Consider the following 12842-nt stretch of genomic DNA (forward strand, 5'->3'; position numbering starts at 1 on the left):
AACCCCTACAATTCTGTGATTCTGTGATTCTGTGATGCAAGGGCTACTTGCTTTTGAAGTGTTTAAGCTTTATCTCACGCACCTACTTTTCACATGGAGTACAGACTAGAGAAAAAAAAATCACTCCCATCTTCACAAGTCCAAGGAAGACTAAATCACTGCTGTCTCTGAGAAGGTGATGGAGAAAATCCTCTGGGAAGTGATTTCCAAAATTTCTAAGGACAAGAAGCTGATTAGGAAGAGTCAGTGTGGATTTATAAAGCAGTAATCGTACTTGAGCAACCTGCCTGAAAGCCTTCTGTGAAGAAACGGTTAGCTCAGTGAATCACAGAATCACAGTATGGCTTAAGTTGTAAGGGACCTTAATGATCACCTAGTTCTAACATCCCTGCCATTGGCAGGGTAGAGTGGTTGCAACCAGATGATCTTTAAGAGGAGAGCACTCGGTGCCTTGAATTCAAAGCTTTCAACACAGTCCACAATATAGCCTTATGGACAAATAGTCTAGGAAAGTGGATAGTGAGATGGACCAGCTCCTTGGTTTTTCCTAGATGTAGTTATCAAACAAGAGCATCACTAGAAAGACTTCAGTACCATGTTACTCACAGCACATTCATTCAGCACCAGTCTTGGGAGAAGTAAGTACCATTCACACCCATTTGGGGCAGTTTTATACAATGGCAATACTGTATTTGTCAGAGATTGAGGCTCTACTGAATCACAAGGTGATGCAGAAGGTGATACACAAATACAAAGAGAGTAGGACTCAGTCCCCTTTCTAGAAGAGAAAGTTCAGTGGACTACTCAGGGTGTCTGCCTTAGAATGTGATGAATTATACTCTTAGACTCTTTAACAATAGAGGAAGCTTAACTTGGATGCATCTAAATAAATGTTAATAAATTTTAAAAGATAACAGGCTCTTAGGTAATTTTGCTTAGCTAAGCCTGAACACCATTCCAAGTCAACTGAACAATTCAGAGCAATAGAGTATAAACTTCCATTCAGAGGAAGAAAAGTTAAAACTTTGAAAGACAAATTACATCAGGTCCCAGGCGGTTTACATAGCAGTACTGTGAAACAAATCTAGGTCTACAGAGACTCAATAGCACCTTAACCACAAGACTGTCTTTGTCCTCAGTCACATTTAAGTGCAAAGCTGTGTTGAATGTTGTTATTTCACATTTTTGCTCCAACTTAAACCCAGTCAGTGATCAGCTAGGCCTCGTTGGCCTCTTGAGAAAATCTCAAGAGGTGTTAAGAGTTTGCAAGGAGTTTCTACAAGAACTTCTTGGAAGTGGATTAAGATTTATAGCAGCACTTTTCTTTGAATTTTTAACATTTTATATATTCAGATTCAAAACGAAACGGAATGTTCTTGAATGCTCAGGAGTTTGAAACTAAAGACAGTTTCAAAAGACCATAAATGCTGAGCTTTGTGCCTCCCTTGTGGTTACCAGCACTTTAGTGCAGGAGAAGGGAAGAGCCTTCTCAATGGGAACAGGGATATTGTGTCCTCTGGTTCCCCTTAATGAGGATGAACGAGAACCATGATGATTGAGAATTTCCTTTCTGAAGTTTCTCTAACAACTGCAGTGCACTTATGACTCATTTTTGATGCAAGTTCTTCCTTCACAGGGACAAAGCATGATGACATTTCCAGTCTTTAGGTCAGTCTGGTTCAGTACTTTGCTGCTGTCAAACATCCCATGAGCAGCCACTGAATGGGTGCAGATCCAGTCCACCTTCCACAGTGCTCATGCTTACATAGAGGTGTCCAACTGCTCTCAAGGATGCTTTGGGGTAACAGGGTTTGGAGATACATCACAGATAACAAAAGAGACCCTTGCTCACTAGAGGGATGCAGGGAAGTCCTGCAGAGTACCTGAGGGTCTTGGTGAAGAATCATGACTAAAGATGAACTGCATTTCTGTGCTGTAGAGAGCTGAATTCACGTGTTTAAATTGAGATCTGAATCCAGGCTTGTGTCAGAAATACTTTCATTTCTGAAGGAAATGTAAGAGCAGATATAGCTGTGTCATCCAGGAGGACAGATTAGAGCTGTTCATCTGTTCTATTCTCATACTCTCCTACACTCTGAAATCTCCAGAAATCCTGTGCTTCATCTACAAAAACAGTTCTGGGAAGATACTAATGGCTTTGAAAAGTAGAAAGAAAAACAGTACAGTTGTGGTTGAAAACACCAAACGAAGGGAAATGAAAGGGGCAAGAAATTATGCCATCCAAATTATACCATCCTGTATCCCTCTCTTCTCTGTTTTCTTTTTCTGTGCTTGTTTCTTTCTTCACAACACAAAGCTGTTGCTCTTTTTTCCCATTTCCTTTTCATTTCCCTATTGTTTTATATCCTTGTATATATAAATATTTAGTTGACATAGATGATAAAGGATTCCACCATGCCTGTTACAACAGTAGGCAAGGTACCCGCATACTCAGGTACAGTGGCTGAGCTGTATAAAACCACTGCCTTGCAACCAGTTCCAGTTACAGAAGAGCCAGAAGTACATTAGTTCCTTGTTTCACCAGCTTTGCCTACCCTGTCTTGGTTGCTGTGATACAACAAAGTTAAAACATTTTTGTAAGCAGGAAAGGTAGAAAAACTTCCTGTGGTCTTCGCTGAGACCTACAGTAGCTTCACAACACCGCAAGGCACAATTTGGGTACGTATCATGATCTTACTAGCTGATCTGGCACCTCTTGGAGGGAGAGAGCAATTTAGATCGCAGCTGTGACCTCTTGGTTTTTAAGTTTATAAGATGAAAATGGAGAAGAGGAGGCTCAGGAGAGACCTCATTGCTCTTTATAGTTATAGAGAGCAATGAGGTCTCTACAACTTCCTGAAGGGAGGTTGTAGTGAGCTGGGGGTCGGCCTCTTCTCTCGTGTCATTAGTGATAGGACCAGAGGGAATGGCTTCAAGCTACGGCAGGGGAGATTCAGGCTGGACATGAGGAAGTATTACTTTTCAGAAAGGGTGGTCAGGCACTGGAATGGACTGCCCAGGGAGGTGGTGGAATCACTGACCCTGGGGGTGTTCAAAGAAAGGCTGGATGTTGTGTTGAGGGACATGGTTTAGTGGGAGCTACTGGGAATAGGTGAACGGTTGGACTGGATGATCTTGAAGGTCTTTTCCAACCTTGGTGATTCTATGATTCTATGAAAATACAGTTGTAAAGGGAAGAGTATGCCTACTTGAAGTACACACTTTTTGGAGCTGTACTGACACAGGCACTTTTAGAACCACTGGGCAAAGCTGCCTTTCACCTCAGCATGAGCATCAAAAGGCTTGATAGGATGCAGAATGGAGCTCAGTCTTCCCAATGGGACAGGTAGCCCAAAATAGGAGCTGTGAACCAGCCTGTGACTCAATTGGTTTGACTTCCATTCCTGTTCTATTTATTAGCCTTAGGTGTAGTTTGATGAAAGCCAGCTGCAGGAATTTATGTATCTGTCCAGTGAAGCAGCTCCTGAAGCTCCAGTTTAAACAGGTGGTTCTGGAAGTTGGAATCTGATGTTTGCAGGCACCATGCTCCTACATCAGTGCTGTGACCCCACAGGGTCACAGGGTTTTGGCACAGTACTGGACTTCTAGCAAATGAATAATCAAACTTGGCAAGACCTGGCAAGCTCTACTGTGCCAATTCTATTATTTGGAGAAGAAGAAAAGAGAAAAAAGAGAAAAGAGAAGAGAGGAGAGGAGAGGAGAGGAGAGGAGAGGAGAGGAGAGGAGAGGAGAGGAGAGGAGAGGAGAGGAGAGGAGAGGAGAGGAGAGGAGAGGAGAGGAGAGGAGAGGAGAGGAGAGGAGAGGAGAGGAGAGAGGAAATGGATAGGGGAAAGGGAAGTGGAAAGGGAAGAGGGGAGAGGAGAGGGACAGTTATGGAGGTGTCATATTAAGCCAAAGCAAAAGAACATTTCTGTGACTGCTAGGGCTCCTGTTCATTTCCGTGTGGGTGTTTGGCTTTCAGCCCATGTCAGCTCCTATCTCTTGATCACTCTCACCACAAGAACACACTTACTGCTTGCCACATCTCTCCTTGCATACCACAGACACAGTTGGGCAGGTTTTCAGGCTGTGGCCCTGGTGAGAAATGCAGCACGTGTGGTGGCACATACCCATCCCTCCTGCCTCCCTCCCCCTACCTTAGTGGGCTTGTTTTTTTAAAAAAAAGATGCTCTGCAGAGAGAAGCAGCCACTTCTTTCCTGTGGCTTGCATCAGAAGCCCTGCAGCAAGCTTACCGCTGCATCTGCTCCAGCAGTTAACAAAACATGCAACTTCCTCAGAAGTCACTCTTATGTTTGGCTGCTTTTGCTATACAAGAACTACAGCTGGAGCGTGGAAAACCCTGTCTCTGGTCAGAGAGGTGTTAAACCCTTCTGCTCTTCAGTTACTCCACCACAAGAGGTGATTCAGCACCTTCCTTCCTCAGGCTGTGTACTTGGGCTCTCCCTGCATTGCTGCCAAGTGTAAACCACTGTGCCCTTGCAAGAAAACATAATCTCTGAGACATTTAAAATAGTGTGTTGCTCAACTATCATTAAATACAGAAATTCAGAATCTGGGCTGAGTCAGGCTATCTAAACTCTTCCCATAGCATGTGGACTGTCAGTCACTCCAGCGAGTTGGCTGATCAGTCCCTGGTGAGATGTTGAAGACCATGGAATCATAAAACATAAGGTTGGAAAAAGACCTCTAAGATCATCAACTCATCCTCGCCATGCCCCTTAAACCATGTTCCTCAGTGCCACATCCAGCCCTTCTTGAACACTTCCAGGAACGATGACCCCACCACCTCCCTGGGCAGCCTGTGTCAATGTCTCACCACTCTCCCTGAGAATAATGTTTTCCTAATACCCAACCTAAAGATGGCCAGCATTGCTCTCGAACACTGACCATCTCCTCACATCTGGCTCCGCAAGTCTATAGATCCTGGTTACAGCTGTCTCACCTCCTGATAGCAAAAAGGGACATTTTACTTCTTGGATTCCTCTGCACAGCACGGAATCCTGGTTTAGGTGCTCACCTGTTACTGATGATTGCTATGAGCTCTTCAGTAGAAATAAACACATTCACATACAGGGACAAATTGACCATGCTATATATTTTGTGGCATCAGCAGAAAATGCAGGGTGCATTTGGCTTTTGAATTGCTCGTGCAGTCATGGAAGAGTTACAGTTGCCCAAATGCCTGATGACCTTGTGTATTTACGGTCTGAACATCCCACAGAAAGCACAGAGACTTTTTAACAGCTTTTCATAGCACCTCTGTTTTTTTCCACATTGAATCACTTTCACACCCATTTTCCATCAGTATACAACATTTTATTAAACTGTACAAACAGCACTGGCATTTCAGAAATCCACTTTAACCATTCAAATTAAACGTGAAAACCAACTGCACAAACTGCAAGCACAGATCCCCCTGTACATTATGCAGCACAAACAAGAATTTCTCAAAAAGCCACAGGGCTGAAATCTGTTTTGCTTTTCTTTTTTGTCAATGTTAGGCACCTTTTACTATCAGCCTTGCAGGATTCAGTGCCTGCAGTTGCTGCCAGCAATATCCCAGCAGTGGCTGCACAGTCTGCAAGGCTGAATTCATCCTGTTGGGAGCTCCAGGTTAACAGTCTGTTCTAGTGAAGCCAGGAAGGCATCTCCAAAAAGAATCTGATTTTGAGATGATTCATCCTCTAGAACTTATCTTCTAAAAGGGTTGAAGTTGTTTATGCAACAAAACACCAAATGTACCCATTCCAGTTAGAGCCAAATGCAAGCTGGGGTGACTTAAGTCTAAATTATTAAAGAATCTTCTGTTTGGACTTTGAATTAATTTTGACACAGTACTTAATGGTGTAAAAATCAGTAGTTGGCAGATTCTGCTTTTCTCCAACTTCTGAAAACAGCACAACTTTATTTTAAAAGATCCTGTTACGAATGGGTAGGGAATGAGATTGTTACTGACCAGCTACATTTCACAGCCTGCTAGAGGATAGAATATGCAGTAAAATATTATGAACTGAAGGAGAGAATCACTCTCAACTGGTGTGCCATCCCACACTGCGATGTTTGTGTCTGCAATGCATGTCAAAGTGTTGGGGCACCATTTACAGCGACAGGAAGTATATCAGCCTTTATAAGGACTGATTACTAACATGCCAGCGAAATACAGCAATCGTTGGCAGTTGATTTTATGATGCTTAAAGGAAGGTTTGAGGAAAACTCTTCCATATATCTGATTCAGTTTCAGAAAAAACTCCAGATAATCAAGTCCATATTTTGCAATTATTCTGGTATGTCCGAGGACAGTTAAAGCTTTAGAACAGGGATTATCAATGTTTTCTTCTGGACTGTTACCTCCCATCTTTTCTGCTCAAGTACTGAGAGTAAAACCACTGGGTTTCTATATTGATCTTGGTACTTGTGATTACAGTGCTCTTCCTTTATGTTTGAGCCATTAGTTGAGATATAGAAATGCTGGAAAGTGCACCTACAAAATTTCTTAATCCCTTGTGGCACAAAAAGGAATCCTAATACCTGTGAAGTTTATTTCTTAGGCTTGAGGGGAGATATTTGGCTTCTTCATCATTCCTGTGCACTTAGGCTCATTTCTGCACATGTTCAAATGGAAGTTGCAAAAGCACCCAACCTGAACTCTTTCCCAGATGCCCTCAGGACCTAAGCTCAACTCTCATTTTTCATGAGGAGCTGGGTACAGATAAGAATTGCAGAAATAGGCACTGAAAACATCATCAGTCCTTGCTGCTTCTTGTGGAGAAACCCATTGATTGTGAGTACAAGTACAGAGGAAAACGTTTTGGCATCTCCTCCTCTTCAGATGTTTGAAACATCAAGAAAACTGGGAAAATGGAGGAGAGAGGCCAAAAGATACCACGATGAGACTTCATCCTTAGTGAAGTGAGGCTGGCATCTGATCCAGGCTGGAACAAGCTGAAAGCCTTCAGGCATGGTACAAAGTTTCGCTGATGTGTTTTTCTGGTGGGTTCTTGATAAAAACAACCATGCACAGTCTTCAATTGACAAGATGCTACTCAAATTGCATGGAGAATTCCATCAGTAAGGCAGATCTCAGGAAAATATATTCTCCATTTTAGGGTTCACAAAAGAAAAGTTGCGGAACATATTTTGGTCCATGCTGTTAATCAGTGCCCTGTCAGCACAAGACAGTCTGGGCTTTTCGCTTAGAAATTCCTTGTCGAAGTTGCTACAGTCACTTGGAGATTTCTTCAAGAAAAGATAAAATAAAACACTGTCAAATCACTAATATTCTTACGTTCATTATAATGCTACTGGCCCTATCAGGCTGATTCCTGTAGACTCAAGTTTCACCAAGGAACCTACAGTGTGTTTGTCTCTGCCTTCTTCCACTATAGTTAGCTACTAGAGCCCAAACAATGCACAGTAACTTGTCAGGCTGCATTGAAGTACTGCCTGAACTTTTAATATCCAGCAATCAGTGCTAATCACTTTCTTATTACTGTCCTATTGCAGTAGTAATGGGAATACATTTTACATAAGAAGCACTGAGCCTGTGATCAATGTATTCTGCCATGCAGAGATGTTACAACACCGTAAGACAGCAAACTGGATCCACTGATTAAAAAATGCTTGTGAAAGAATGAAAAATAGAAGTCTGATGCACAGATCAAAGTAAATTATTTTACTGTTATTAATAGGGCTGATTCTATTCTAACTGAACTGACCACTGTGTACATGTCAGGCCTGGGCTCCTTTTAGCCATCAGAAAGGAGTAGTACCAATGACAAAGGCAGGCATCCTAGCCAATAAGTAGGTATAGCTCATAATTCTCTAGTTCCTGTACAATGAGTGAGGCTATGGCAGATCAAAATTGTAGATGGTTTCAGCCATCTACCCTACATATATATCCGATGTACACAACAGACAGCCTTTGCACAATTTAATCAGCGTTTGGACGCTTGAGCAAGAGTCAACATTTTCCATTCCAACTGTCCAAGATCAAGGTCCTCCTTCAACTTTTATATCTAGAAGTAGGATGTATAGAACTCTAGAAGATGACCATGAAAATCTGAGGGCATTTTCAGAGCCTTGGTGCCTTCAGCTGCTAGTTGAAATATGAAGTCAAAACGTATTCACCTTTACAATGCTGACTCCATGAATCTAAACAAGATTTGAGCTGTCTTGTTTAGATTATCTGGTTTAGATTATTTGATCAGACCCATGTCTGAAAACTTTTGATCCTTAAGTGAAGTAGATCAAAACAGAACTGTTGGTTCTGGCTTTGGTTTATTGCTTGCATGTTCTTGAGGGTATAAAAATTTGGGGAAAGAATGATTTAGGAGAGAATGGCATGAAATTGGGGAAATGAAAGAAGATGTAGCCTTACCACTCTTGGTTTGAAAGGAGGCTCCATCCTTCTTTCTTCTAAAGCTTCCCAGTTTATTTCTCTGAAAAAGGCATGCTGGCGGATATTCCCTCTTGCTCCTAGTCTTCTCTCAGGTTCTCTCACAAAAAGCTAAAATTTGAAGAAAAATAAATGCCTTACTATTTAGTATTTATTAATAACAGAATGTTCACTGGGATCCTATCAGATAGGATCTCACACTTTAAACTCAAGCAACACTGATGAGAGCATGAAGACTCTTCTACCTTGCTAAATTTCTGATTGGATAACCAGTCTGGATTCTTAGTTTAACATGCCAAAAACTGATGGCCAAGACCAGGTCATATTTTATCTTTGTAAGAGAGAGAAGACAAATTTGCTACAGTAATGAGAACATATGTGTCTGAGAGTACAAGCACACAACTACATAGGTGAAATCTCTATATCACACTTGAAAGCTTTTGTCTAGATGATTTCTTTATATCAGGCAAATACTTACAGCTTAAATATAAACATAATCTGTGTAAATATTATCTGAGCTACATGGGATTGCTTTCACCTCACATAGCTTTGGATCATTTGAGTCTTTATTTGACCCCTCATTTCTAATGAAGAAAAAAAATTCAATTTAGGTGCAGAATATCTATGAATTCCTGAAGCAAGTGCTTTCTGAATGCTTTCATTAGTATTACTTTATACTGAGTCCCACTACTCACAGAACAGAAGCTAAAACAAATTCTTATTCTCAACTGTTTTGCAGTGGAATGCTGTACATTGCCCTGTCACTTTGTAAGTACAAAATTAAAGGTATGAACTGTGGGTCAAACGTGACCAAAAGTTAGTGATAAACAAGTTTACTCACATTAGCTGAATCATATAGCCCTTTGTACATGCTTTCTTACCATGCTCATTCATGGGGTAAGAGGCCTTAGCTTAAATAATGTTCATAGTCAGCCCAAAATCTGACTGAGGGAAAGTAATTTGTTAGGTTAATTATGACGTCACTAAGTTTTTATCTATCTTAACTCAAGACGAATTTCCATCCCAAGCCAGAAAGGCTACAATGCTACCTGGCATAGTACTGAGAATGAGGCAATGAAACATGAAGTGCACTGGTGATGGGGAACCAAACAGGCTAGAAGGATGGCCATTAGAAGGAAGCAGAAGAGTGCTTCACTCACAACGGATGCTACACATTACTGTGTGGGAGAAAAGGGCAAAAAGTCCAGACAACATGGGGCAAAAAGACTTTCATCTGATCTCTGATAATTCTTACCTTTACCAAAATGTCCTTTGCATCCTTGTCAAGCCAGCGAGGGTAGAATGGATTATCCATACGGATAGACTGGAAAAGCTCCTCTTCATCTTGGCCATGGAAAGGAGATTGGCCAATAAGCATCTCATACAGGAGGACACCAAATGACCACCAGTCAACGGAGGTATTGTATTTCTGCCCCAGCAATATCTGCCCAAAGACAGAGACAGACATATAATGTCTGTTGTCAGTATTTCAGCTTCAGAGATGTGGCCAGGCTCTCATCCTTCAACAGCTGCTTTGCTCTGAATGTGACAGCAGAGGTACTTTTCCTACCTGAAGCATGAGCCAGAGCACCTGTCAGTGTGACAGGTGCTGTAGTTCAAGAAGCTCCTAATCACAGCAACACCTGTGTGCCAGAACAGTACTTCACACTATGGACACTCTGAGTAACAGTTTGTTTTCTAGTTAACTCTTAATTATATAAGTGACCCAAATAACTCCTTCAGTCCCTGCGCAAACAAGATCTGCATTGTGCAACCATATAAAATCCATATTGTTCAAATATTTATATTTGTTTTCAACAGAACGTAGTGTTTCAACGTGTCAAGAACTCAACATGGTCAAACTGCCTGTTTAACATGCTCAGTGGCCTCAAAAACCTTCATAAAAATGCAACGCTGCTGCAATACAAACCACAGGCTATGTTAGTTCAACCCCTTTTAGTCAGTTCAAATGCGTTTTAGCTTCACACAGAACAAAACATCTGAGGATCCTGAAATCATAACTCAGAGTTTTCCCTGGTATCCCAAATCCTTCTTCGAAGAGGTTTTGGTTTCATCAGAAATTGACTAGGACAGATTGGCTGGGGAAATGATCTCCCCTATTAATCAGTTTGGCACGGTTTTCCCCTACAAACTTGCCCAGATACCACCAACCTCTCAGACTTCCCTGACAGAGAATTAATCTCACCAGCCTTTAGATAATGGTTATGCAGATAAGAAAATTATGCAAATTTTAGGCATCACACTGAATATCCACCTGCTGTAAAATGCAACCCTGGTTTTTGTCTTTTGGTTATCAAGGAGTCTAGACAACATGCTCATATTCAAAGCCAGGCTGGATGGGGCTTTGAGCAGCCTAGTTTGGTGGGAGGTATCCTTGCCTATAGAAAGGAGTTGGAAGTAGATGATCTTAAAGGCTGCTTCAAACCCAAACCATTCTATGATTCTATGATATATAGGTAATTACATTACAGATGTCTAATGAAACGTCTAAAAATATTCTAAAGAAGTCTATGATGTCTGGAATTGTTATCAGGATTTTGGAGCTGGGGAGGGTAATAGTTCATTATAAGCCATGATCTTATGCTCACAACCTGGTTGCATTGCCATCTCCTATAGAACAGCTGCAGTGCAGGTATCAATGGCAAACCATGGAAATGGCTTAATAGCAGTTAAAACAATCACCTAGACCAGTGCATATAAATTTGCTGATAACTGGAAAGTTGTGATTTAGAGAGAGAATCTTTACTTCTAGCTCTGAGGTACAGTAGACATGTCTGAGTCTACTGTATTACCCTGTCTGAATGTCTTGTAAGTGCTTTAGAGAGGTGTTTGCCAGTTGGACCTGGATTCATTTGATTTCCTAAAGGGTATGTATTTTATTAAGCTAGTTTTCCAGAGTCTTTCTAGAGTCAATGGAGGAAAAACGTTGATTTATCTAACTTACACATCTGTGGTAGGAAGGGATGAACTGGCTTCTTGAGATGCTTGTTTTCCAACAATGCTATAAGGTGCCACCTGATTCTTCATGTTTTGATGGATTTTCTCATGTTAGGTGAGAATATCCCCCTTGAGGTACATGTAGCATCTAGCAAAGTAGGACCTTAATATCTTATGTCTAAACCCAAGCTGATGTAGAGTGCTCATGACTAACATACCTGTCTCCATAATTCCGAAAGAATAAACACAAAAAATGATCACAAAAAAAGGTATCTATTTGAATATGAGACAATATAAACAACATGTTTCACTCAGAGTGGAAAAAAAAAAAAAGGAAGGAGTAAGTATCCCTAACACATTTCCTTGGTCTGTTTATAAACAAAATCATCCAAACCTTTCCCTCTGAAAAGACACATTTCTTTTATAAGGCCTTTTCAAATTATAAAGGGTCTGGAAAACTAAATTAACTGATTTCAGCTGGTTAAGAGAAAGATTTATTAGTTTTGTTTTCTCTGAAATGTAAAGTCCAGAAATTTAATTTCAGGTTAATTCTTTTTCTTTTTGGTCAAGTATTTTTTAAGATAAACGATTGCTCGTCTATTGACCCAAAGCCCTCTTATTTGCACAGCTACAGAAAAGTGCTAGATCTGTAACAAATTACAATGCTAGCAGTCACACTGAGATACTGACAAGAAGTCCATAGGTCCAATTGGTACTGCATCCAGATGTGGAGTCCTCAGCACAGGAGAGACATATATCTGTTGGAACGTGTCCAGAAGAGGGACACCAAAATGATCCAAGGGATGAAATACCCCTCCTATGAAGACAGGCTGAAAGAGCTGGGGCTGTTCAGCCTGGAGAAGAGAAGGCTGCGAGGTGACCTGATGGTGGCCTGTCAGTATTTAAAGGGGAGCTGCTGGAAAGAATGGGACAGACTCTTTAGGAGGATCTGTTGTAACAGGACAAGGGGAAATGGCTTCAAGCTTTGGAAGGGTAGATTTAGGTTGGATATAAGGAAAAAATCTTTTACAGGGAGGTTGGTGAGGCACTGGAACAGGTTGCCCAGAGATGTGGAGACTTTCAAGAGAAGGCTGGATCAGGTCCTGGACAACCAAATTCAGCTGTCCGTGTCCCTGTTCATTGCAGAGGAGTTGGACTAGACGACCTTTGAGAGTCCCTTTCGACTCTAAAGATTCCATGATTCTATGAACCTCTGGCAGGAGAATTGATCCATAAACTCTAGCAGTGCTTTCAGTTTGGGGGTAAAATGTTTTATATGCACTTGTTGGATCCCTAAAATAAATGATAGCATGGAAATAAACTTATGAGGTATTTCTGACACTCTCTTTCATGCAGTAAAATCATAGGTAATGGATTATCATTTAGCTCTCCTTTAGGATCAAAAAAATGTATTTTCTTTTTAAAATGAAAGCATATTGAAATGAAATAAATGACAATTTCATTTTG

General features: G+C 41.1%; 2 protein-coding genes across 4 annotated transcripts in view; both read right to left on the minus strand.

Annotated features, from left to right (window-relative positions):
• MKLN1 (muskelin 1) overlaps positions 1 to 12842 on the minus strand; it is a 679793-nt gene that overhangs the window by 522207 nt on the left and 144744 nt on the right. The window lies entirely within an intron of this gene.
• Positions 5159 to 12842, minus strand: part of PRKCQ (protein kinase C theta) — a 49933-nt gene continuing 42249 nt past the window's right edge. For both annotated transcript variants that reach the window (XM_048933813.1, XM_048933814.1), the window contains 3 exons: positions 9673 to 9861; positions 8400 to 8528; positions 5159 to 7258 (listed from right to left, as the gene is read on the minus strand). In XM_048933813.1, the coding sequence (XP_048789770.1) occupies positions 7103 to 7258; positions 8400 to 8528; positions 9673 to 9861 (474 nt within the window). In that variant the 3' untranslated portion in view covers positions 5159 to 7102. The remainder of the gene's footprint in view (positions 7259 to 8399; positions 8529 to 9672; positions 9862 to 12842) is intronic.

Source organism: Lagopus muta, chromosome 1, assembly GCF_023343835.1.
Source record: "Lagopus muta isolate bLagMut1 chromosome 1, bLagMut1 primary, whole genome shotgun sequence".
Lineage (NCBI taxonomy): Eukaryota > Metazoa > Chordata > Aves > Galliformes > Phasianidae > Lagopus > Lagopus muta.